The sequence below is a fragment of the Anoplopoma fimbria genome, chromosome 13 (assembly GCF_027596085.1).
Source record: "Anoplopoma fimbria isolate UVic2021 breed Golden Eagle Sablefish chromosome 13, Afim_UVic_2022, whole genome shotgun sequence".
NCBI lineage: Eukaryota > Metazoa > Chordata > Actinopteri > Perciformes > Anoplopomatidae > Anoplopoma > Anoplopoma fimbria.
Genome location: NC_072461.1, coordinates 21,621,641 through 21,646,471, shown reverse-complemented (window position 1 = coordinate 21,646,471; position 24,831 = coordinate 21,621,641). Strand labels below are relative to the sequence as shown.

The following is a 24,831-nucleotide window of genomic DNA, read 5'->3' as shown; positions in this document are numbered from 1 at the left end:
TTTTGTTTACGGTATCACTTTGAAGACGGCCGGAGTGTGTATGTGTGTAAGTCGATGTGAATGTGAAACTGTGCGTTAGCTTCTCGTCGCGTGTCTTTGTGAGATAGCCGTATCGTAATCTGGTTTGTAAAGCATCACTTTCTGTGTTTACCCTGACGTCACTTTGATGAGTTCTTCCTTCAGGGCAAGAAAAAGAGAAGAAGAAAAAACAACATGAAAAATCTACCACACGTGGATTCTGGCCAATTCTCAGGGAAATAAGCCGCCGTTTGGAATTATCCATTTGAACACCGCTTACAACACCGTCCTGATGAGTGACAACAGGCCTTTAAAATAACTACCGGTACCTTGCCTTGAGGATACAATTTCTGGCACATCCCAAAATTCATAAGAATCCTTCAGTATTTCACCAGCCATGCCGAAGTGGACGAGGGGAGTCCATGAGCAAAACCATTTAAGAAACATGCACAGCATCAAGTATGCGTTTCTGTGCACCAGTTTGCTGCAGCCCTTCCTCAAACAGCAAATGTCAAATCATAGCTCAGCAACCATAACTACACATGGCCTGTTTTAGACTCTTCCAAACCAAAAACCCATGAGCAAAAGGAATGAATTGAACTTGTTTTGCAATGTAACGAGTTATGTAACAAGATGCATTCAAAAGGCAGCCAGAGATGAAGTTTTCAATCAAGTCATGGACCTAACGTTAGCATTATTAGCTATGTAGTTACTGTCAGTGACAGCTGGAAAAATCAATGGTTGGAAATTTGATGTCTGCTTTTGTTTCCATTAAAACTAAAAATATTCCATCATCATCACTAAGTAAACTGTATACTGTAAGGGTATGTGCTGTAGGGGAATGGAAAGATTCATACGTGTTTTAGGGTAACAAGGGGGAGGTTGGGCTAAGCAATTAAAGGTTTGACTCCCAACGGCATTTTGATATCCCTCCAAAAAAACGACGGTACATAATTTACCATACTGTAAGTCTGATGGAAACTTTTGTCTCATGCTCTTAATTAGAAAGCTTAAAGCTGTTGTGTCATCAGTTTTATTTCCCTCAGTGCCACATTTGGGTCATCCGTTGCTGCTGATGCTGTCCATCAGTCAAGGCTAGACGTGGCTAACGGCTAGCTAAGTGGTGCTCATTGAGCTGGGGTCCTGCTATAATAGTTCCATGCGATGGGAAGTCATTCATCAGCACTGTCCTCGACCAGCAGAGAGAGAGAGAGAGAGAGAGAGAGAGAGAGAGAGAGAGAGAGAGAGAGAGAGAGAGAGAGAGAGAGAGAGAGAGAGAGAGAGAGAGAGAGAGAGAGAGAGCAGAGAGAGAGTGAGCAGAGAGAGAGAGAGAGAGAGAGAGAGAGAGCAGAGAGAGAGAGAGAGAGAGAGAGAGAGAGAGAGAGAGAGAGAGAGAGAGAGAGAGAGAGAGAGAGAGAGAGAGAGAGAGAGCAGAGAGAGAGAGAGAGCAGAGAGAGAGAGAGAGAGAGAGAGAGAGAGAGAGAGAGAGAGAGAGGGTGAGCAGAGAGAGAGAGAGAGCAGAGAGAGAGAGAGAGAGAGAGAGAGAGAGAGAGAGAGAGAGAGAGCAGAGAGAGAGAGAGAGAGAGAGAGAGAGAGCAGAGAGAGAGAGAGAGAGTGAGCAGAGAGAGAGCAGAGAGAGAGAGAGAGCAGAGAGAGAGAGAGAGAGAGAGAGAGAGAGAGAGAGAGAGAGAGCAGAGAGAGAGAGAGAGAGAGAGAGAGCAGAGAGAGAGAGAGAGAGAGCAGAGAGAGAGAGCAGAGAGAGAGAGAGAGAGATGAGAGAGAGAGAGCAGAGAGAGAGAGCAGAGAGAGAGAGAGAGAGAGAGAGAGAGAGAGAGAGAGAGAGAGAGAGAGAGAGAGAGAGAGAGAGAGAGAGAGCAGAGAGAGAGAGTGAGCAGAGAGGGGGATGAGGGACGGTGAAGCAGGAACTTCAGTCAATCCAACACAAGGTTAAAGGGAAGGGATGGATGGAGAGACAGATGAGGTGGAGAAGAGAGATACCGAAGAGAGGATCAGATCTCATCCATGTTTCCAGCTGTCTGACACCATCATATTCACCATCACATATACTCTATATTTGGCAACATGTTACAGCCTGCATTCAGTATTTTCCCTCTGAGCAATGTGTGTGTGTGTGTGTGTGTGTGTGTGTGTGTGTGTGTGTGTGTGTGTGTGTGTGTGTGTGTGTGTGTGTGTGTGTGTGTGTGTGTGTGTGTGTGTGTGTGTGTGTGTTGTCTGGACTGCATTTGAGTCACCTCATGAAAACAACATTCACACAAAGTGGGAACCAGCATCTGCACATAGACTGCAATGGTAGATTAGAGACAATTCTTCTGAGAATTCATACTTTTACTGAATTGTTTGTTTTTGTCACTACAGTGGACAGCTATTTAAATGTTGTTTTATTCTATATGCATGGGGTTTTGATGGCATAGTTGCACATCAGCCACTACAATAGCGCTCACTGTAGTGGCTGATGTGCAACTATGCCATCAAAACCCCATGCATATACAAGAAAAACAACATTTAAATAGCTGTCCACTGTAGTGACCTCTGTGCATGAAAGGGATAACATAGCCTGTATGTTTTTACCAGCAGGTCAGACTGGGATTGTACTGGGCAGATTAGTCACTTGAATATAGCAGAGTTTAGTTTAACTTACTATATGAACTCTTCCCTTTGAGTTGTTCCAAAATGCCATTTACTGTATCCATTTTAAAAAGAACATTTAAAGTCAACATTTGAAAAATGCAAAAGGAAAAAAAAGGGTATATGTCTGTCCCTCGAAGGTGTTGCATGTGTCAGTCACAGAGTAGGAACACCTTTTTTGACTGTTGTCCTTGGAGCTCGCTTTGAGCTGTAAGCGTGGAGCTTTTGTATAAGTCAAACCATAGTTATCTCCTGGATCAAGGCTATTCCAGTTCATTTACTTTCATTCTCCCTACCTGTTACTCTTGCATTGTGTTGTGTTTGCACCATTGCCTTGTGCACTTTGAATCAATATTTATCTGCTACCCAGTTAACCTCAGTCTCTGTTTGCCATCTTGATTTTACCTTCTTTAAGAGCCACATTTGTCTCACCAGACTTATCACATTTCATCCGTCTTTGTTATTTTTTTTGGTATTAATGCGACGACAACCTCCAACCCATGCGCCGGGGTCAAGTGCTGATCACCCGTCACATTAGCAACAAAATTAAAAAAAAAACAGGGTGTATTCACTCTGCCGTCGCTGGTTCTACCCTCCTGACACAAACTAAACTCACAAGAGCAAATCCGCATCCACACACTAACGTAACCGACCACACAAGGGCAGAGCAATTACCAAGGAAATGGCAAATTTAGCGTGACACACGGGTCAGTTCTTTCCACTGCTGCTTGTCAGCCCACTGTGTGTATGTGTAGTACATACCCATGGTGTGTATAAGGTACAGGCTAAAACGTGTAACCACACAACCTCTCAGTCTATGAATTTGACCCTTCTCAATATGCACACCTAAACATATTCTTTTAAGGGTTAAAGGCTGCATTTTGAAGATCATATTAAAAGCAGATCAGTAAATAGACAGCTTAGAAAGCTTTTGGTGTTACAATTTCGATGCGATACAGTGTTCAATCATTTTTAGGATAGCTCCTAGAAAGCCTAAGAGGAGACACCCCACGGGTAAAAGAAATAAAATGAATAATCGCCATGGGACTTCTCCTCGTTAATTACTTACATAAAGACAGTTATTTAACTTCGTTTGTATTACAAGTTTTCTCAAAATGCAAATGAGGAACTTGTTATTGTTATTGTTCTAATTTGCATACATTTCAGGAACAGAAATATAAACATTGGATTTAACCAAGTTTAATAAGTATTTTTTCATTTTGTTGACATATTAGAGTCTAATGTTCTTACAGAGGGGATTTGGACATTTCTTTTTTATCACAAAAAAAAAGTTTATTTATTTATAAAATGAATATGAAAAAAATTCTCATTAAAAACCTTCAGAATATAGACAGGAATTAAGCTAAGAAGTTGAAGCGGAGATTTCTGGCTCAGAGTGAAATTAATAGAAAGAGATGCAGCTTTCAATTTCTATAAAAATTCCACACATTTTGCAAGACACTACACGTGAATGGTGTAAACAATTTAACAAATAGATATCACTCTAATACGGTTGATTACTTACATTAGCACAATTCTTTTTTTTTTAAATTACAAGTTTTCTGAAAGTTGAAATATGCAAATTAGGTATTGTTACGTGTCAGATGGGGGCAAAGCGCCTGTGTAATTTACACACACGTAGTTCACTTTTGTCTACCATAGGATTTTTGGCTGATGACACACTGGTATTTGTTTTGGTGAATCAATTTTTTCAATTTTTTTTTTTTTTTTTTCATTGATTTCCATTCATTGGCACGACCACTTTGTCCCAGCCTCTCCCACATTGTTTGAGAACCTTTGTTTGCAAGTACCTGCGTATGACAAAAAACACCTTAGAGTGTCACATCTATAAATGACAACTAATCTCTCTTTTCCAAATTGCATGGCATTAACGTTTTTATGGCCAAAAGAAAGGAACTAGAAGGGCAATAGCAGAGCGCAGGCCTTCAACAAGGCCTTGAGCGAACTCACACTAACAGCAACAGTGAAAAATTATTTGTGTATCCGCCCTGTGATTTAGATCTACTACAAAATGTAAAATGCTATTCTCTGGTCCATGCTACACCCATCCACCAAGTTTCAAAAACCAGGCATTTAGTTTTTCCAGGATCCTGCTCACAAACAAACAAACAAACCAAAAACATAACCTCCTTGGCGGGGCTAATCAGCAGCTAACAGAGGAAGCTGTTTGAAAAAAAAAAAAGCAGGAGTAGATATGTGAGGTTCAGCCCTACCTCTCTGCTGTGGAGGACGCCCGTCTCTGACACATCACCGCCAGCGAACTGCTTCCCGGCGCCATTTCCTGTTTGATCTCCCACGCGACGAGGTTGCTGGGTTTCACAGCCAGGAAGTTAATGCCTGACTGGAACCACACCCTGCAGAGAGGGATGAAGAGAGAAACCAAGAGAGACAGAGAGAGAGAGAGAGAGAGAGAGAGAGAGAGAAGAGAAAGCGAGGTTAATCAAAAGTTCACACAAGCACATCATAAACAAAGAGGGAAGCTGAGTTGTCACAGTGACTGACTGTCAGGGGGAATTTGCTTAAAATTGAATTTGGTTTCACTGTGAGTTTCCTTGCCCTGATTTTCTCGCTTATTTTCTTTAATCCCTGATATGTGCCATAACTCTTTGTATGAAATGTCTTTTAAATTGATTCACCCAGCGTGGTGCTGCCTCCCACTGTATGGTTTTGGTGGGAGAAGACAAAGGAGTGACAGGAGAAGCTCTTAGGAAAGTTAACATTTTAGTAAGTAAGTGCTGCATGGATGATGCATCGGATGTATGCTGTGCTGGAGGTTATATGTAATACACAAAATGTGACTTTGCTGATGAGAATAGGAAACAATTAAAAAGCCAATATCTGTTCATTTTGCTCTCTTTCTTTTCCTTTTTCCTCTTCAAATACTCCTTTTTTTCCTCACCTTCACTCCATCTTCCTTTCCTTAGTACACATATAAATTAAACCTCCAAACTGTCTCTCAAGTTTTGCCATCCCTAATCCTCTCCCTTCTCCGGTTTACTTTCTTCTCTCTTCAGTTCGATTGAGGCCATTCATCGCTGCCTCTTCTTTTTTATCCAGGTTTTCCTTTAATCTGGATTATTTCTTCCTCCATTTCACTTGGCTCCAACTCTACACGTCAATATTTGTTTCAGATTTCTGTTAGATGCCATTCCCCTTCCCTTCTTTCCCATCTTATTTCTATCCTTCCCGTCCAGATGTCCTCCTTGTTTCTTTTCCTCCTACCTCACCGCTCCCTCGTCACTCTCTCTCTCCTTTAGTTTCCTTACCAGGTCTCCTCTTTCATCTCTTTTTCCTCACGTCCTCCTAAAGCTTTCCTTCTACCTTTCATCCATCCCTCTGTGATTTCCTCCCTCGCTTCTTTCCCTATATACCTTACCTCATCCCTCCCTCTGCCCCCCACTCCACCCTTCAATTTCAAGGCATCATATGCGTAATCTCTTTATTTTCTTTGTCTCCCTCTTTCCCCCTCTCTCTCTCTCTCTAATCCGTCCCGGTGTGTTTTGTTCTATTTATCACTTTGACAAGACCCTCCCTCAGTTTATTAACACACTTCATAGGCATGCTTGTTTACTGCTCTTCTTATTAACACACTAACAATAGTCTTTGGCAAACAACAAATACCAACACAGAACAAACTTTTTTCCTTCACACAGAAGGGAAAAAGAAAACTGCCAATCCTCTTTCGTCTCCTTTCTCATTAATACTTTCTTGTGTTTGTCTCGCTTCATGTCTTGCCAAAAACTGCGAGCAAATATGCCATGCACGTCTCCCTTGACATGCTCTCTGTACATATGTTTGTGAGTATGTATGTATAGATGCACCTGTGTGGAAAAACAAGATGCTTTTTGGCGCACAGGGAACAGCCCTCATGTGAAAACTTTAAAAAACTCAAATTATTTTTCTGTTTCAATCGGAACAATTGTTTCTTGGTTTTCTTAAAGGAGGAGAAAATGTTCCCCCGGTTGAGCATTATTGTGTGTTTATGTTGTTTATGTGTTACGGTTAGGAAGAACAAGGGAAGAGGAGTTGAGAAGTTGCAAAAACAGAGCTAGTAAGGAAGTGTACACTTTGTTTGAGTCTGTGTGTGTTCATGTTACCAAGCAAAAATACAGTTAGTGTGTGTGTGTGTGTGTGTGTGTGTGTGTGTGTGTGTGTGTGTGTGTGTGTGCAGCAACGCAACGTACAAATAATGGCCACTCTTTTATAATTTAACAGCTGAATGTAATATAAAATAAGAATAATAAAAAAAAGCTAAGCATTTGTTCTGCTTCCTGTGTTTCTTTCTCTTCGTCTCTCTCTCTTTCCGTCTCCTCTATCTCCCTACCTCACCCTCTCTCTCCCTCCCTCTCCCATTCACTCTGTCCTCCTCCTCAACCAGCCCAGAATTTAAGATAATCCACTTCAAAGGTAATTTACTTCACCCAGACGGTGGCTAAGAAAGTACATAAAGCAAAGCGAGTAAGGAAGAAGAACGAAATGCAGACGACATAATGTGAATGACAGACTGACAGGAATGGAGAACAGAAACGTATGCCTGAACAGCGGCTGGGAAACGTTCACCCGAGAAAGGCGGTTATGGAAAAGACAAATCATAAATAAAACATACTGGGGAGAAAAATAAATGAATACAACTTCTCCAGCACTTCTCTGTCAGAAAGCACCGAAGAGAGAGCACAAATCTAATTCTTGATATTGTACTATCTAATAAAGCACTTTCTTAAAAACTAAATATTCATACACCACACATTTAGAGATGCGGTCCTACACTACAACCAAACCAGGTCAAACCTGTGACAGGCGTAAAAAATTGCGACATTCGTCCAAAGCCACCACCATTACGGAAAGTAGAGGCCTGTCAGTGAACAGTTTGAGACTGACTGCCAATGATTACAACTGACATATTATCTGAAGAATGAGAACCAAACACTGCAACAAATATGTCAAAACAGGCAAAAAAAAAATGGCAATTTTCTGTGAGAAATTGTAGGGTGTTTAAATTGGATCAGCATTGACGAAAACAATAATATGCAGCAAATATGAGACTGTCACAGAGCAACATTTGTTGTTTCATCAGACGCTTTACACGCCCTGCTTTTCCCTGACAAGCAACTTCCTGTGTTTATGTGACAGAAGGTGGTCGTTGCAATGAACTCTGCAGCTCCCCTCAGCTCTGTGGACCATTTAAGTGTCTTTCGGCTAATTGTTTGAGAAGGGTCAATCTGCAGTCTCGCAGGCTAAACTTTACTACGAGACACACTCACTTAACTACATGACACGCCCCCTGAGATCATTTACATTACATTACATTACATTACAGTCATTTAGCAGACGCTTTTATCCAAAGCGACTTACAATAAGTGTATTCAACATAGGTATTCAAGAGAACTACTAGTCACCAGAAGTCATAAGTGCATCTCCTTTCTTAAACAAGCATCTTAAAGCATAAACCAGAGCAAAAGTATAGTGCAGAGGCCCGAAAACAATAATTGCAACAGATCATTTACGGTATTAACATCTTTTCCTGAACCTTACCATGCAGTTTTGGCACCTAAACCTCACCAAACGTCAATCGTTTCAAGGGCATGTCATTGTAGTGGGCAAGTTAGGTAGTACTGTGCACTTAAAGAAAGGCCTCCAATTGTTTTGCCATGAGAGAATGCCACTTTACTGTTTAAGTTAGCTCTGAACGCTCTCATTGACCTCACTTCTAGCCACAGCAGGCGGTTGTTTTCAGCAAAAAGAGCTCCGATAAACCCGCTGTGCACAACCTGCCAAGCATCAAACCCTGTTCTAGCTGGTGAACATGGTGGAGCTTTGGAGCTACTGAGCCAGATATTTCCCTCAGGAGGCTTGAAGGAGAGTGAATGTTGTTGAATTTGCAGAATTTCAAGTGTATGCTTATGTTGCCTTTTATAGGGCATATATCAAACATGTATATCATACTGTGGATTCGTCCCCAATGTGGCCAAGTCAATGGTGCTTTACTCATGGCAACAATCTTTCTATTCTAGTTTGTCAAGTTTGTAAGAACACAATAAAAAAGGACATATTTTGTTGTCAGTGTATGAGGACCTTTGCAAAGACAGAATGTACTGTATAGCATGTAGTCATTCTATCTTTTGGTTTTATGACTTATTGACTGGAAATGCTAACATAAGGAGTGAGTTATCAACCTGCTCTTCCCTAAAGTCTGAAAATAGCTGTTATTTTTAAAAAATAGATTTTTTTTTATTTGCATTCAGTAAATAATCTTAGATTCCCATAAATTCCCCACAAGGTACTGCCAATGTTTAAAAACCCTTAAGTCACAAACTTGTGTACTGTTCTTTCAGTCAACAGAAGTAGAATTACCATCTCGTTGTTGTATTCCTCCGCCAAACAGTCAGTTTCCATCTATGGTGGTCCAAATTGTCATCGCTTTATCATTATGTTCTTTTAGACATTTGTGTGAAATTGTCATATTTAGGGGATGAAATATACTAACCGGTTCATACTTGTGAAATTCCCTCAAGGCGTTCCTGAGAATGGACCGGATGGACGAACCAACGGACATACAACCCAAAAACATGATGTCGTTGTGACGGAAGCATAAAAAGGAGTAGATTTAAAAACAGAATGGGCCTATAAATACCAACTCAGTCTACTGCTTGCAGTGGTTGTCACTTCAACCCTTATATTCAGAGATGATGTTTGTGGGAAAAGGCAGATTGATTTAGTTTGCCTGGATGATGAACACACATAACAACCACACACACACGCTCACATATGTATGAAAACACAGCCACACTGTTGTCCCATGTTGCATCTGTCAGGACTTTGGTGCGTGTTCGTCTGTGTGTGTGAGTGTCTGTCAACAAACAGGATGATGGACAAGGCTGCGTCCCTAAGCTGCTTCTGTCAGTTCTGTGTACAGCAACAAAGCCTGACAAGTGTCTGAGTGTCTTTCTTTCTCTATCTGTCTGTTTTTTTTAAGGTAATGCAGAAAGACAAGAAAACGTCTCCCTGTCCTCTCTCTCTATCCATCCCTCTCTCTCTCACTTTGCCTTATTCACCTCCGTCTGTATTGATCAATATTTGTTTTATGTTTCTTCTCAATGATTCTTTCCTTTCTTGAACTGGATGACTGATCTGCAACACATTCTGCCTGATAAGCCTCCAGACATGACAAGTTGTGATGTCAATTTACAATGAATTGAGTGACCTCCTGTATAATGTTTAATACTGTATATTGCTGTGAGAGAAATGCATTCTGGGAGTCATATTGCTTGCTCCCATGATCTCACCGGTCAACTTTTTCTTTTCACAGTAAAATTTTACTGCATACAACGGACAAACGACTGTACATTTTGATTACAATGACTTACTGTATTTCTCAGATATAGTAGCGGTACTGTAAATTGTACTATATCTTGCTGATGAAACTGCTGCCTGTAAAATACTGTAATTTTTGAATTGTTACAGTAAATTATGGTAAGCTTTGATTACAGGAAGCTTACTTGTGAAAAAACTGTATCTTTACAATAGCTGTCAGTTGTTGCTATCTTATTTTCTTTTGAAACCTAATTTACATTATAAATCTATGATGTCAGAGGTATAATGTCAGTGTTATACATTTAAAACTTTATTTACAGCAGGAACATTAACTGTCCATCTATTATTCCCTTGTTTCCTGGGTAACACTCATACATTACACACATTCACAGCTACAGTCTGCCCCTGTTGGCCATGGAGTAGCTCACAGAGCATTACCATTGATTTTATTTAACTTTTTTTTCTGGAGCAGTGCCTTGTTTATAGTCACCTCAACACTAGTTTTCCGACTGGAAAAATAAAGAGTATGCAGAGGGAAAAGGCAATATGCCAAAAAGCTACGCTGCAATAAATTGTCTCTTTAGTCTTTTTAAATCACAATTGTACGTTTAAATGCTTCTGTCATTGTGATGATGTCTCTTTTTTTTTTTTGTTTTATTTTGGGAGTAATTTCTAATATTCCCAAGGGGGTCTCTTTACCTCACTTGACCAGATTGAACATCTAATGCATTTTGGCTCTCTCTCTGAGACATTCTTTGAAAATCCAGATTTTTGCTCCATCTTTAGCTGCTGGTTGATTAGAGACGCTACATAAATAAGCCAAAATTCTGGAATCAATTCAAGTAAAAGTCCACACATTTCAACGCCTTTCTTGAGACCAAATAACACACTTAATTTGCCTTGTATGTTTACCAAATAGAAAATGAAGTCAAATGTTTATTTACTTTATTTACCACCAAGAAAACTAAAGCAGACAATAATGAGAGAACAGTTGAATGGAGAAGAGGAACATGATGAATGTAAATGAAGCTGTGCATATTTAAAACTTAGCCTACAACTTAATCTACATGAATAGTTACCCAGGAAAGCAAGCAATAGGTGCAAGAAAAGGATAAAGCATTGTTCTGCTAAAATGGAGAATCACTCAAGTCCAATTCATTCCATTTACACTTAGCCCTATCCTTTAAATACTCTTTCCCCATTATTCGCTTAGTTGAAAACCTTTAATTCTCTAAATTCTAAGGAAATAAAAAAAGAAGTGGTGATTGTATTCCAGTCAGGAGATGAAGTCTAAGTGTATGTTGTACCTGCCTCAGGTTTACACAGAGTACATCTCATCATAATAACCATTACACACCATCTCTCTCTTACACCGGAGCAATATCAGCACCGACACAAGGTCATACAGACCTGTGAGTCACATGTATGACTGTGTGTGTGTGTGTGTGTGTGTGTGTGTGTGTGTGTGTGTGTGTGTGTGTGTGTGTGTGTGTGTGTGTGTGTGTGTGTGGGTGTGTGTGTGTGTGTGTGTGTGTGTGTGTGTGTAGGGGAGTAAATCACTGTAGTGATAGTGATAACTGGTTTCCTCGAGGAGCATCTGATGATAGAAGAACAGATTAACACTCAGCAGAGAGAGAGAGAGAGAGAGATGGAGAGGGGGGAGATAGAGGGAGATGAGAGAATGAGTGACAGGTAAAGAGGAAAGGGGGGATCGGGAAGGCGAGAGAGGGAGAGGAACCACAACCCAGAGAGAGACCGTTCATCCACAACTACTTAGGCCTTGGTCGTAATCCTCAGCGTCTTCTGAAACAGTTGACCTTTGGGCCGCACAGCTGAGGAGCTGAAAGGACAGCAGGCTGACCATTTGCCAGGCACATTCATAAATCGGAGATTGAACGGACAAAACTATTTTCAAGTATGGTGAAACCAGAAAGCTCCAAGAGAAACTAGAGCCTTTATTGATCTCTACAGATTGAGTTCACACGGTCACAACAGATAAAAGAAGGAGGTATGTGCCTTTCAATGGCACCTCTCAACCATCACTTAACGCATAACAAAAGAAAATACATTTGCAAGATCAAATTTCCTGAAGTATCAAAGAGGATGCTGCTGCTACTTCACCTTCACGTTCCCTGGAGTCGGTCTGGATGTTTGTTTTCTCTTTAACCCCATTATCACCTCTTTCACCATCTGTGATGTTGGAAGAAACTGCCATTCTTGCTAGTTTCTCAGCAGTGGTCATTAAACTAGATTGAATTAGGAACTTTAGGTTCACATTGTTACAGAACCATGTTTGTGTTTCTACGGCCTAAAACTAGAACTGAAGTCTGTACAGTCACAATGCAGATAAAGTCTTTAGTTCCTAAAAAGCAAAACTACCAATGTCCTCTTTTAGGAATTCAGAGTTGGTCAAAGTGCCCATGGCCTTTGGTTCTTCAAGCACTCAGTTTGTTAGATTTTTTTTTTAACCTGACTTCTCTCCAGCTAGTAAATTCAAAATACAAAGTAGAGACCTATGGTTTTAAAGGCAATGCAAGTAAAACTAGTTCTTCTAAACAATCATTTTTTCCTCTATTGTAAGCCTGTTCTGTCTTTTTAATACTATTATTTGAGGTCCACAGTGATCCATAGCTCTGAGCTTTGCACTCAGTTGGTTCCTGTAATGTTCAAGAATTTGAAACTTACTTTACAGTTTGATTCATTGCCAAGCCCCTCTGGATGAAAGCTGCAAAAATGTGGCAAAATGCCTAAAACGTAAACTTACACTCAAAAGGCCTTCTTCTAAAAACAAAAGAGCAGACCCGCCATACGCTACGTGTCAAAAAAACGCTGCTGCATGTAACGCAGCAGATGTGTCTGAGAGACAAAAGTAAAAGAAGACATATTGTTTGTCTGAAGTTGTTGTTGGAACAGATGTTTTAGGGAAAGACAGGTTGGAAGGATACTGTAAGAGGTACTGTAGAAATGCAGCTTATCCTACATCCAAACTGAACCAGCACTTCCAGGTGTCTTAAGTGTAAGTACAGCAGTGTAGGGCCAAATTCTGACAGTACAACACATTCAAGCTGTTGTCCAAAGATACAAGACTGATGATTGAAGCCATAGTATGTCATCAATATCTGTACGGTAGGATGATTGTTACAAACCTGATATTCGGCTCAGAGAAGGCAACATCTTTATATATTTAGATGAAAATAAGAAAAATATTATTTCCAAGATTTTCCAAGATTGACAATAGTTTGAAACACAAACCTCGTTGATAATTCATGACTCATGGAAACAGCACTAGCAACGAAATGGCAGCGAGTCATTAGAATCGCAGACAGATGTTCAACAACAACAAAAAATAACCCCTGCAAATTCCTCAACACATTCTGGAGAAGCTGCCATCATTGGACATGAGCGGCATTTCAATGAGTCAACTGTCAAATCATTAAACTCTTGTTTTGTGCTTTTCCTGCTTTTTGAGAGACAGAGGCAAAACAATCTGTTGTTGTGATCCTAACGCTGAAAAGAGAAAGGGTTACTTTCACTACAAGTGACAAGCTGTCAGCAAATTGAAAAGTCGAGAAAGTGTTTCTTTTTGTAACAAGGTCTTAAGAAGTTGCAAAGTTGGTGCTATGACAAGAAGTTCTCAACATTTGATGCATAATTCTCGGCTCGTCAGGGAACTGTTATGAAAGATAAATCCTGTTGGAATCACTCTTACTTTGCAAAATATTAAAAATCTTTTTAAATATTAAGTTAAGAATGAACTCTTCGCAACAGATACAATTAAATATGATAGAAGGCATATGCAGCTATATGAAAAAAGCGTAAATTAATTATTTTTTTGTGTTCATATTGCTGATTTTTTTTTTCCCCACCCGGAGCATGTTTTTTTAAAATCTTTTTTTAATACTTTAAACAGCTTGCAATTAAGGAGATTTAATTCACTAAAACCTTGAGTGTATGTATTTTTGGAAGCTGGAGTGATGGACAGACTGGAAGGCAAGGGTTTCAAAATGCTAGAATGAACAGGTGGGGATGTTTTTTAAAGATATGGTGAGACAGATGGGAAGCTGTACATTTAGAAAATCAACAAACTGTTGTTAGACATTTGAAAGAAGGATGTAAAATAACCCTGTTATGTTGGTCACAGGTCAAATGTGTCTCACTGTGAGAACATCTGTTATATCTTTATTCCCGGAATACTTCTCTCTTATATTTTACTTTGGATGCATCTACCTCTTTTATTCACTTCCTTTGTTGTCTTTTCATCCTGTCTTTCATTATTTGTCCTTCTGCCCGCTGTTACATTGACTTTATATCTCTATCTTCTATAAAGCTGTCTTTCCCTCTCATATTTCTTTCTTCTAGTTATTTTTTCTCTATCACTCCCATTTCTTTTTTCTCTAATACGAACGGAATATAATACAACAAACTTTCCTAAGGCCTCTTACTGCAGCTGCTACACTTCCCATTACTGATGGTTGGCCTTCAAAATACATTTTTTATTCCATTACCCTGGTCGAGAATGCCTTTACAAAAAAAAAAAAAAAAAAAAAAAAAAAAAAGCTTTTGTTGTGTGTTCAGATGCCTGATTACTCACCTGTTAACGTTCACCTAGCAAGGACAGCTAGCGGACATGGGAATTATAACTCTTGTCAGTGTGGAACAAAGGCTGTATTCCATGACGCCACAACATTTCTTAAGGAGAAGGTCATGTAGCATAAAAGCAGGTGAGGTTGATACAGGATACCACAGTGTGTCCCACATTGTTTTCTTTTAACCATGACCTCACTCTCTCCCTACCCTAAGAGTTGCAACTTAACCAAGACAAACCTACAGAGGTGGGAAATGCTCATATGGTTCATTTTGTAAGGAATGGACTCAACCCAATAGGGCTTTCAGATCAGAAAACTCTCTCCTTAATAATTGTCAAATAAGTCGTAAGATTGTATAACGTGTTTTGTTCTCACACTTTGCAGAGGGAGAAAAATGGTTGTATCGATTAAAGCAATAGTTTAATAGAAACAGGCTTAAGTGTGTTCAGAAGACATTCATTCAGAGGAGAAATCTGGTCTGGGATCAAAGTTAGCATACCGCTGTCGATAGATATTACAAAAGCAATTCTAAAGCAAGCTGTATTGTCATAATCTCATCATTTCAGCTGTTCACTGCATAATGTGATCAAACTGGACCACTGTAAGTGACACCTACATGTACATGTTAATGTTTTCTTTTTGTAAAATCTCATTTTCAGATTGCATTTTTGATTTTGTCTTTGATAACAACAGAATGTAGCTTTTCTGTAAAGAGTGAACGAGCAACCCCCAACCACATGACCACATGACCACAAACACACACACACATACACACACACTCACACTCACACAATATACAACTGCTGTCCCTCTACAGAGACACTCTTGCTCCCCGTGCAGCTGGCTCCCCAGTTATATAAGTCCAATGCTAAATGACAATTGTAATAATGATGAAAGCTATGAAAACAGTGATGTGTGTGCGAGTGTCTGTTTGTTTGGTCCAGCGTACAGTATATGAAGTAAACATGTGAATTCCCTTACACTGCATGCCTCTTCGCTCAATGTACGGGAACTTCTACATGCCTATGTTCACATATGTTGGCCCCTCTTGTGTGTTAATTATGAATGAGTGCAGAAAATGCCATCAGTTGCCTTCTGCTCGAGACCTGGTCTTTGTTTTGCATCACTGAACAGGCCTCTGCACCACCAGCCCCGCAGGGGTAGCCATTATAGAAGCCCCTACGCATGCATCCATCCTACATCTGTCCTGCATGGTACTAAAGACCATAATCTGCAGGAGTTTGTTCTGGATGATAGTCAGTAAAAATGACAATCATCTAGCCAGCTGTTCAGACTTCAGAATTCATTTTCTGACTGATGATTGAATGTTTTTTTTCTTGCCAGAGACCTGCTACTGCTGTTGGAATTACTTGGTCTCCAAAGGGTGACACGATTCATTCATTTCTTAATTACAATGTATAATATCAGCTCCATATCCATCATGTGAGCTGCACAGCCCAGGAAACAGTATTCTGACTCGTGGATATGAAGATGGTGAGGAGTATGACAATTAAGATGACGATTTGCTGTCCTGTGAAAGTTGTGGAAGCCAATGCAGAAGCCAATGCAGCTTAAGTACATTAACTCCTGACAATTGTCCCAAAGCAGCTGTCAAACACAGCTGTGGAGGAGTAAGATAAAAACCACTGACCATGCCTAAAGTTAGAACTTAATTAGAGTTACAGCGAAGCGTTTAAATATTTATTCCTTATGCAGGTTATATCGAATGAAGTGCCAGTTAGGTTATGGGGCTGACAACCAGTCACATGTTGTTTTCGTCAAACATTGTCAAAGAAACCAAGAAATTGTCTTTTTTCGACAAACTTGTTAAAAAGGTTTTGAATACTGAGGGAACTCAGGGATATTTCAGATTTTCCTGAGGCCATTCTGAGTAGCATTGTCATCTGTTTTCCCCAATCCAAAGACATACAAGTTAGATGACTCAGAATAATTGTCTAGGTGTGTTATATGTGTGATAGACTGGAATCCTATTCACCCAGTGCATGGTGGCATTGGTCACAGCCTCCCACGACTTTTAACAGAAAAGAAAATGGATGAGTGACTGAATGGGATGATGGATGGAGAGATATGTGGATGGAGGTGAAGGTCTACAGTAATAAACAGCATATCTCATGTGAAGTCTGTTAATGTTAGGGACAATTTCCCCAAAATGATTGTATTTTGAAGGTTTTAAAAGAACCATTGCGAATTGAGTATGATTGCACAAGTTACCAACATTTTGCTGATTCGCTAAAGAATTAAATGTGACTTTCGGGCACTGCCATGCAAATGGAAAATCAGCAGTTACAAGTCGTTGACATATAACTGTGAATGGTCTGCATAAGTGTAGTTGTTTGTATTTCATAAATGATTACTCTGGACGTACCTTAAAAATAAAAGTCTGAGTCATCGCACTTTGTCAGTCCAACATTAGCGTAGGTACATTCATTCTTTCATTCTTCCTTGAATGTTTTACAGCTGCCAAACAAAGCACTTAACGTATTACCAAACTAACGCCAACCTGTTACCGACCCTCTCTTTGTAGTCTCAATCTTTTCCTCGCGTTGGAAGAAGCCAATGTGTAGCAGTCCAGCATGCATGCAGCAAAGCGTGGGACTTTTACAACTGCTACCTCTGTACACATTTCTAAGCAGGACACCGATAATGTAATCTGCACAGCTTGATGTTCGGTGACTGGATCCCTTTCAAATAAAAACCCTCAAACATGGAATCAAACCGCCCACTCTACTTCCCACCACACATGGGATTAGAATGACATATTTCTCTGTAAACAAAGACGCAGACAATGGTGGTGGGTTGTTGGCCGTGGTAGTAGCTCCGAGCTATTCCTCTGGGCTAAGGTCCCAGATTAGCAGTGGAGCAGCCATAGCTCACTTTCAGCAGGCAGAGAGTGGAATGCTAAAAGGAGCACTTTTACAATTATATCTGATAAATGTGACCAGAATGAAAGGAAATATCTTGCAATTCACTTGGTAGTTTATTGCTTCATAATTCAGTTGATTACTATGATTTGATTTGATTTGATTTGTTTGTTTATTTGTTTTCCAGAATCAGGACTATTTGGATTTCTATTTTGCAACTAGAGGAGGGGGATGGCAGCGAGGTTACTGCTGATACCCTTGTATTGTATATATTTGTTAGAATACTTTTCACTTTCTTAACTTAGAAAAAGGTTATTTGGGAACACTTCAAGGTAACCTGCTGGTATAAACCGGTGGTGAAAAGCAGTGTGGGCGTATTTGGCTGAAATAAGTGGAAGAGTTGGAATGCAGCCTCACCAGGTCGGTAACAATACCTAAAGACCATTGGAGCTCAAGTCTCGGGCTGCTCTGACAGAAAGCGGGAAAAATTGACTCAACAGTCAGCTTCAGTATTCAAGGTTTATAAGTAAAAATGTTTTCCTCACAAAAGATGAAACCCAAAAGGGAGAAGAAAGAAGAAAGAAAGAAAAAAAAAACAAGAAACCACATGAAACCAGGTGGAATTCAAAAATATCTATATCAGTCCAATTGGTGGATACTACTTTCAAATCCTCTGAACCAGAGTCGATTTTCATTCCTCCTGATGCTCCTGGCATCAAAATCGACTGGTCCAGAGCAGAAGCATGTGAAGACAGTGTGATCAGAATCCTCTGATCTGTGAGATCTCTATTTTTTTTTTTTTTACTTACTGTACTCAACAGCAGCTGTGCTCGACTTACATTAACGTTTGTAACAATGGATTTAAGTATAAGAACTTAATGACAATAAAAAAAATTGTAAAGTAATAAAATAATGACTGTTATCGTAAATGTTACCAGATATGTCATTATTGCATGTTCACCAAAAGCTAAACAAAAAAGTTGTTGCCTTTTTTTCTTCGTAACGTATATTTGTTGACAGAACAACCCGTCACTGAAACTTAAAACTACCAGAGAGGATTCTGCTGCAGTTATCAAGAGGAATTTTAGGGAATCCCTGTCGTGATAATAAACAAGAGACTGAATTTTGTAGAGAGAAAGTTCTGCCAATATAGGCTCCTTGAGGGCGAGAACTGCTTCCTCAAAAGTGCAATGAAGCTCTACGCAGCTCATTTGGACGGAAAGATAAAAATTTAAGTTCAAGGCTTCAGACTTTATTTCATTATGAGAGGAAGAGATCCTAAAGTACATCATCCCCTGTAAGGGAGGGCATGGCAATGGGATAATGTATGTGTGTGTGATATGATTGGTATTTATCAACCAAAGCATCCTATTAAAGTTCAGGACTACAAATCACACACATGAACACACACACACACATACAAACACACTAATCTTGTCTGACTCTTTTCTCACTGGCTGAATTGAACTTACACATATAGTACAATAACATCCACACACACACACACACACACACACACACACACACACACACACACACACACACACACACACACACACACACACACACACACACACACACACACACACACAAAGACACATGCATTTGCCCAGCAAGAAAACACAGGTCTCATCGGGCTCCAACAATGGTAACCAACGTACCAGTGGGCCGACAGAACAAACAAATAAACATGTCAACAAAACCAGCAAACAACAAGTTTGATCAACAGCCACAGCAGAGACTCAACGATAAGAGGACAGACACCGAGTCTGAGGTGTGTTTTTCTGGGAGTTAATGGAACAACAGCAAACGTCATATCAGTTTGTCATGCAGACAGCTCACACATTCACACATTCACATCAACATTAACAGGTGAGGTGGATGTAGGAGCTTAGGGTGTGTGGGAGGTTGTTTTGGTCTCAGATGGTCTATGAGCTGTCAGGGCACTTTTACACACAGATCTATACATATACAGAGAAAACAGTTGGTTTTGAGTCTGGCTGGGGTGCTGAATATCATTCAAATTTGCCAAGAAGTAACTACAGAGTAAGTGAAATGGCCTTAGTTTAATTAGTTATATCATATTTGGTCAATTTGAGCCTTTAGTCAAGTTTTAGTTGACTAAAATGCTGGGCATTCTAGTCTCATCTTAGTCAAAGAAAACGATAACTATTTAGTTTTAGTCTAACCTGTTGACATTTTGGTCCGTTTATGTCATTAAATTGAATATTTCAGTCAATCTAGTCTTGTCAAAATATCCTGTTGTTTCTTTCTCTGAAGTCCTGTTGTTGTCATGGTTAACTCTGATGAGTAAGTAAGTTACTAAAAGTCCTCCTGACTGTGCCCATTGTTTGCCGTCGGTGTTCTTATTTGGCGAGCTGCACAGGAAACGGAGCTGGTGCATTGAGGAATGAAAACATAATCTATATATATCTATAATATTTTGTCTCCTCTTTATTGTCAAGAAAAATAAAGGGAGATACAACAGTCATCATATATGATCATATTGATTTCTGACAGTTTAGAAATCAATTTTCAATGTGGCGGTGGCATTGCAAAAAGGACGAGCATGGAAACTCCCATTGTTTCTTCGTTTAAGAGCACTTCAACATTCAATATGTTCACCACCAGCAAGAAATGCATTGAGAAACCTCACTGCCAGAAAATCTAGCCAGTGTTTTGAGTCACTTGGTATTTTTTTATCTCAAATCTTGAATGTCAGAATGTCTTTGCTCAACAAGAAAGTTTTGCAAACAGTCATAAGCGGGTTATCGACCTGAATACAGCAGTAGTTTTACAAATATGCAATACAAAAAAAAAAAAAAAAAGTCCATTACTTCAACTACTACTGCTACTTTCCCATGATGAAGCCACACGCTGGCCAAGCAGAGTAGAGGTTAGTGAACCAGACCAGTCTTACAGGTTAAAGTGGCACATCAAAATTCCAGATTGCAATTGAGACTATTTTAGCTCTATCTGAGAACTCTCAACCTTCACAAGAAACACTTAGCGGAGAAAATGTGAGAGGGGCCGGAGACTTTCAGTATGCTAATGTTGTATTGCTAATCTTAAACAGAGCTAAAAGGTTAAAACAGTCACCCGCTGGGGGAGAGATGCAGCACCTCGGGGTTCCATTAATGTCATCGTAATTAAAATACCTCGGCAGAGGCACACTCTAAAACGCTTCATCTTCTTTTGTGCTTCAGTAAAACTCATAATACGTAGAATCACCCTAGCGCACAGCACTGACACACACACACACACACACAAGTGCACACAGCACTGTCTGGCATGTGGCCACGATTGTGCTTTTCATAATGGCTTCTTTCATACTAGAAATTCTTAGTGCACGCATGTGTGTGTGTGTGTGTGTGTGTGTGTTTGCCTGTGTGTAATTTAGGCGGTTGAAAGAGAGAAGGGATCTAAAAATGCGGAGGCTGGCAGAAGAATAGCATGAATTTTGAGGTAAAGACAGAAAAAGATTGCCACGAGGAATGACAATGAGACGGAAAACAACATGGAAAAATGAGGGATCAGAACTAGGAGCAAAAGAAAAGACATTCAAGTCACTGGATGTGTGCAAATTGATATGTGAGGATTATAATCCATTTACAGTGAAGACCAAAAAAGAAAGTTTAAGGGTTGTTAGTGCATTTGTAATGAAAAGTGCATTTCTGATTTAACTTTAGTTGTTGAATTATGTCAACCCCGTGGTGCCAGACTTTATTAAATATATATATCAGGCGTCCCTGCTAACCGACAATTACATTTTACTCGAAGTTGCATGTACGATTTAGACATAATTATTGCGTTAAACATGAGTGCAACTAATTATTAGCCATTATTATGGACCAAACTGTTCTGGGGACTCCCCGAGAGGAGTTCCCCAAAGATCCAAATGCCTTGAAGGTTTTTTTGGGGGGGTTTGCATTCACAACATCAATAGGAACGCTGTAGTGATGTTACCCGTCCGTTGCTCACCAGCTAGGAGATTGGCTATTGACTGATTCGCTATAAACGCAGTGCTTTTCTTTCGTAATATAATAATATTAAGAAAACTTTGTTACGTGGCACAATCCTGTACACACAAGCAAACTAGCCTTCACTAAATTACCTGTTGCGATTTCTGTTCGAGTCGGCTTCTTCGGCCCAGTGGGTGTGCTTTGTGCTACTGGTTTAGCACACTGAGAAGAGGCTCTCATTCCATATTCGACTCAGTGCGTTTGTGCTCACGAAGAAAATAACGTCTTGACCTCACTGTTGGTCCATTTGTCTGTGTTTGCTTTCTTTTTTTCTGGTGACTAGCTGTTGTTTGCGTTGTCTGTTGTTTACCGAGCTAACAGGTTTTTAAAAATGGCGTATGCCGGTGCTGCTTTGGCTCATGTGTTTGACCAATCACTGTTTGCCTTGTTCTGCAAGAGTACTTACTCTGAATAGTAGCTTAAAAAGTCCATCAAAACATTGTTCAAAGAACAACAATAGTTCCTAGATCTTGTCATGATGACACAATAAAAATGTGGGTTTTTCGAACTAAGAAAAAGTTCCTCCGGTCCGAAAACACCTACTGTCGAGAAAACTGGTAGTTTTATTTAATGCTGGCATTAAATAAAAATGACATAGACACAGACATAAGAAAAAGATGTCAAGACTCAGAGAGAGCAGACAAGGCACCAAATTAGGAGGAGTAACATGCTGTATGACAAACAGGACAGAAATTATAGGGAAGGGAAGAGAGGAGAAGACAGGGAGAGGAAGGGTGACAAAGAGATGAATTAAGAGAGAAAAGGAAATGACAGGACAGCCACACTGACCTTTAAGAGCGGGAGAGAAATGGATAAACAATTCACACAGTATTGGTGTTCTACGGCTTGAGTCTTAGTCTTAGTCTTAGTGTGTGTGTGTGTGTGTGTGTGTGTGTGTGTGTGTGTGTGTGTGTGTGTGTGTGTGTGTGTGTCTCTCTGCCTCAGTGTGTTTGTGTGTTTGACAGACGTCTCTGTCCCGTCCTGTCTGTCTTCGGTCCAGGTGCTGCAGTGTGATAACAGCTCCGCCTCCCTCCACTCCCCCCTGGCCTGACTAAGTCCACTAATTCAACGCGCCGCCGTCGGAAAAGCTTGTTTCCGCTCCGAGAGTCAACTCTTTGGAACTCACTCAACAAAAACATCCAGTGTGGACTTTAAGGAGCTCGTTCAATGGCCTCTCTGAATTTATTCGCCACGGCTGACTCATCTACACTGGGAAAATGGAGTTAACATCAAAATGACAAATAGAGGCGGTGGAAGCCTAATGGTGAGCGAACTGAGCGGCTGGCCGGAGGGTCACATGCTCTGGATGACTCTACGGAGGACAATCTGTGCAGAGGAAAGTGAGTGAAACTAAGTCAAACAAGTCTCTTCCCCTTAACTGTGATGCTGAGACACCAGGTCTGCCAGCTGTTAAGCAGCAGAGGACTAATGTTGCTCTGAGCAGCTCCCAGGTGGGGGACGTTTGGAAGCAAATAAGTGTGGAAAAGAGTGCCGCTGAAGTATTTGCTCAGCGGTTTTGTTGAGTGAGTAAAATTTAGGGAAACATGTAATTGAGGCAAAGAAACTCTGTCAGCGTTTGATCCAGGGCAAGACAAACTTTTAGGCCAAGGCCACATCACATGTACTATCAATAAAATAAAGGTGTCATGATTGGCACATATATCATATAACTTTAATCCCTGCGAGTTCAAGGTTGACTGGCGGGACTAAAGATAAAATTTAGGATTAGCACCTGTCCAAATAGCAACAAAATTAAATGTTTTCCTGACTGTTTGCAAGTCACAACCACTAGAGAAGCATCTTTATTTGGAAATATGAACTCTAGAAAGCAATTCATGTAAAATGTCATACAATGTAATGAGGTGAAGGCATTGCAAAATATCTAAAGGGATGTAAAACTGAACTGAAAAAAATGATATTGTGAATAGGCCTTTAGGATTATGATTATGGAATAGTGAATACACTGCATTTATATAGTGCTTTTATCAGAAGCACTTTACATTTCCCATTCACTTATTCACACTCTCACACACACACACACTGATGGTGGCAGAGCTACCATGCAAGGTAGTGGTTCACCCATCAGGAACAACAAGGCATGGGCGTCTTGCTCAAGGACACTTCAACATGTGGACAAGAGGAGCTGGGGATCAAACCACCGACCCTGTGATTAGTGACCCGCCAGCGTTACCTCCGGAGCCTCAGCCAGTTTTAAAACAAATTTGCTCAGAGGGAATGATAAAATACGGGTGCCCGCATATGACTCACAAGAAATATACAAATCACTTCCCAGAAAGCCAGCGCTGAACCTTTATAAGTCACCAGAGAGCCTTAACTGTTCACAAACTGCATGTCAAACTGCCACAACCCATCCCCTGTCTGTTTCATTCCCTGCTTCAGTCACCGGTCTTCAATCAGCAGACTCACTAACTCCCCCCCACCACCCCCTCGTCTTGCCATGATGGATAGAGCCTGGTCTTATCCTCCTCTTCTCCTCCCCTGCCCCCTTGTCAATAGCAGAGAGATTTCTGGTGAGGAGAGACGGGAAGAGAGGTGAGAAAAGCAAGAAAGAGCAGAAGAAGTATAGCAGAGCAAAACAAAAAAAAAAGGTAGAGGAAAGAGAAGGCAGGGAAAAGCTGTTGTTGAATAATCTCTCTTTTTTAATTTTTTTTTTTTTTTTTTTTTTTTACTGGTTGCTATAGAAACACAATAAATGTGCCTAATTATGGCTATGTTTTGGAGAAAATGAAAGTGCAGTAAGTGATTAGCATCATCACGAGATGCTGAGACTTCAAAATAAACATTGAAAGCAGCACACTTAAAAAGTCAGATATGAGGGTTAAACTCAGTTGACTCCCATTTTCAATTGGAACTTTTGCATATTTATGTGAGCATGAACAAGGACATCAGACTGAAAGGATAGGTTCACATCTTTTTAAGTCGCTGTTTACACACACAAACGCAAAATACAGTTGTATTGATAGAGCGACATGTTCTCCCTCTCAATACGTCAAATATCGCAGCTTGGTCAGTGCTCCTTCAGCATCCGACACTGAAGCTCATGTAGCGTTTGTATGTGACACAGTCAACTGATGGAGTATAAGTGGGAGGGGTGTTGGATGGCCCAAAAAACCAAAGGACTTTCAACCAGAAGACCGCTCACTCTCTGTGTCACCACAGCGAAACTAAAAGTAAAGTTGACATTTTGTCTCATCATCAAGTGAGTCAACAGTCGAGCTGAACCTGACTAAGTGGCTTTGTAGCCTAAAACTAACTTCCTGTAAAAACAAAAGTTTATTTTCAAAAGGCCGTATGCGCTGATCAAGTGTCATTTTAACGGGCGGT

General features: G+C 40.2%; 1 protein-coding gene across 1 annotated transcript in view; it reads right to left on the bottom strand.

Moving 5' to 3' along the window:
* The window catches only part of si:dkey-215k6.1 (transmembrane protein 132C), a 234,560-nt gene that overhangs the window by 108,548 nt on the left and 101,181 nt on the right, over positions 1 to 24,831 (bottom strand). Inside the window, exon 4 of the mRNA XM_054610157.1 lies at positions 4,899 to 5,039. Coding sequence (XP_054466132.1) covers positions 4,899 to 5,039 — 141 coding nt within the window. The remainder of the gene's footprint in view (positions 1 to 4,898; positions 5,040 to 24,831) is intronic.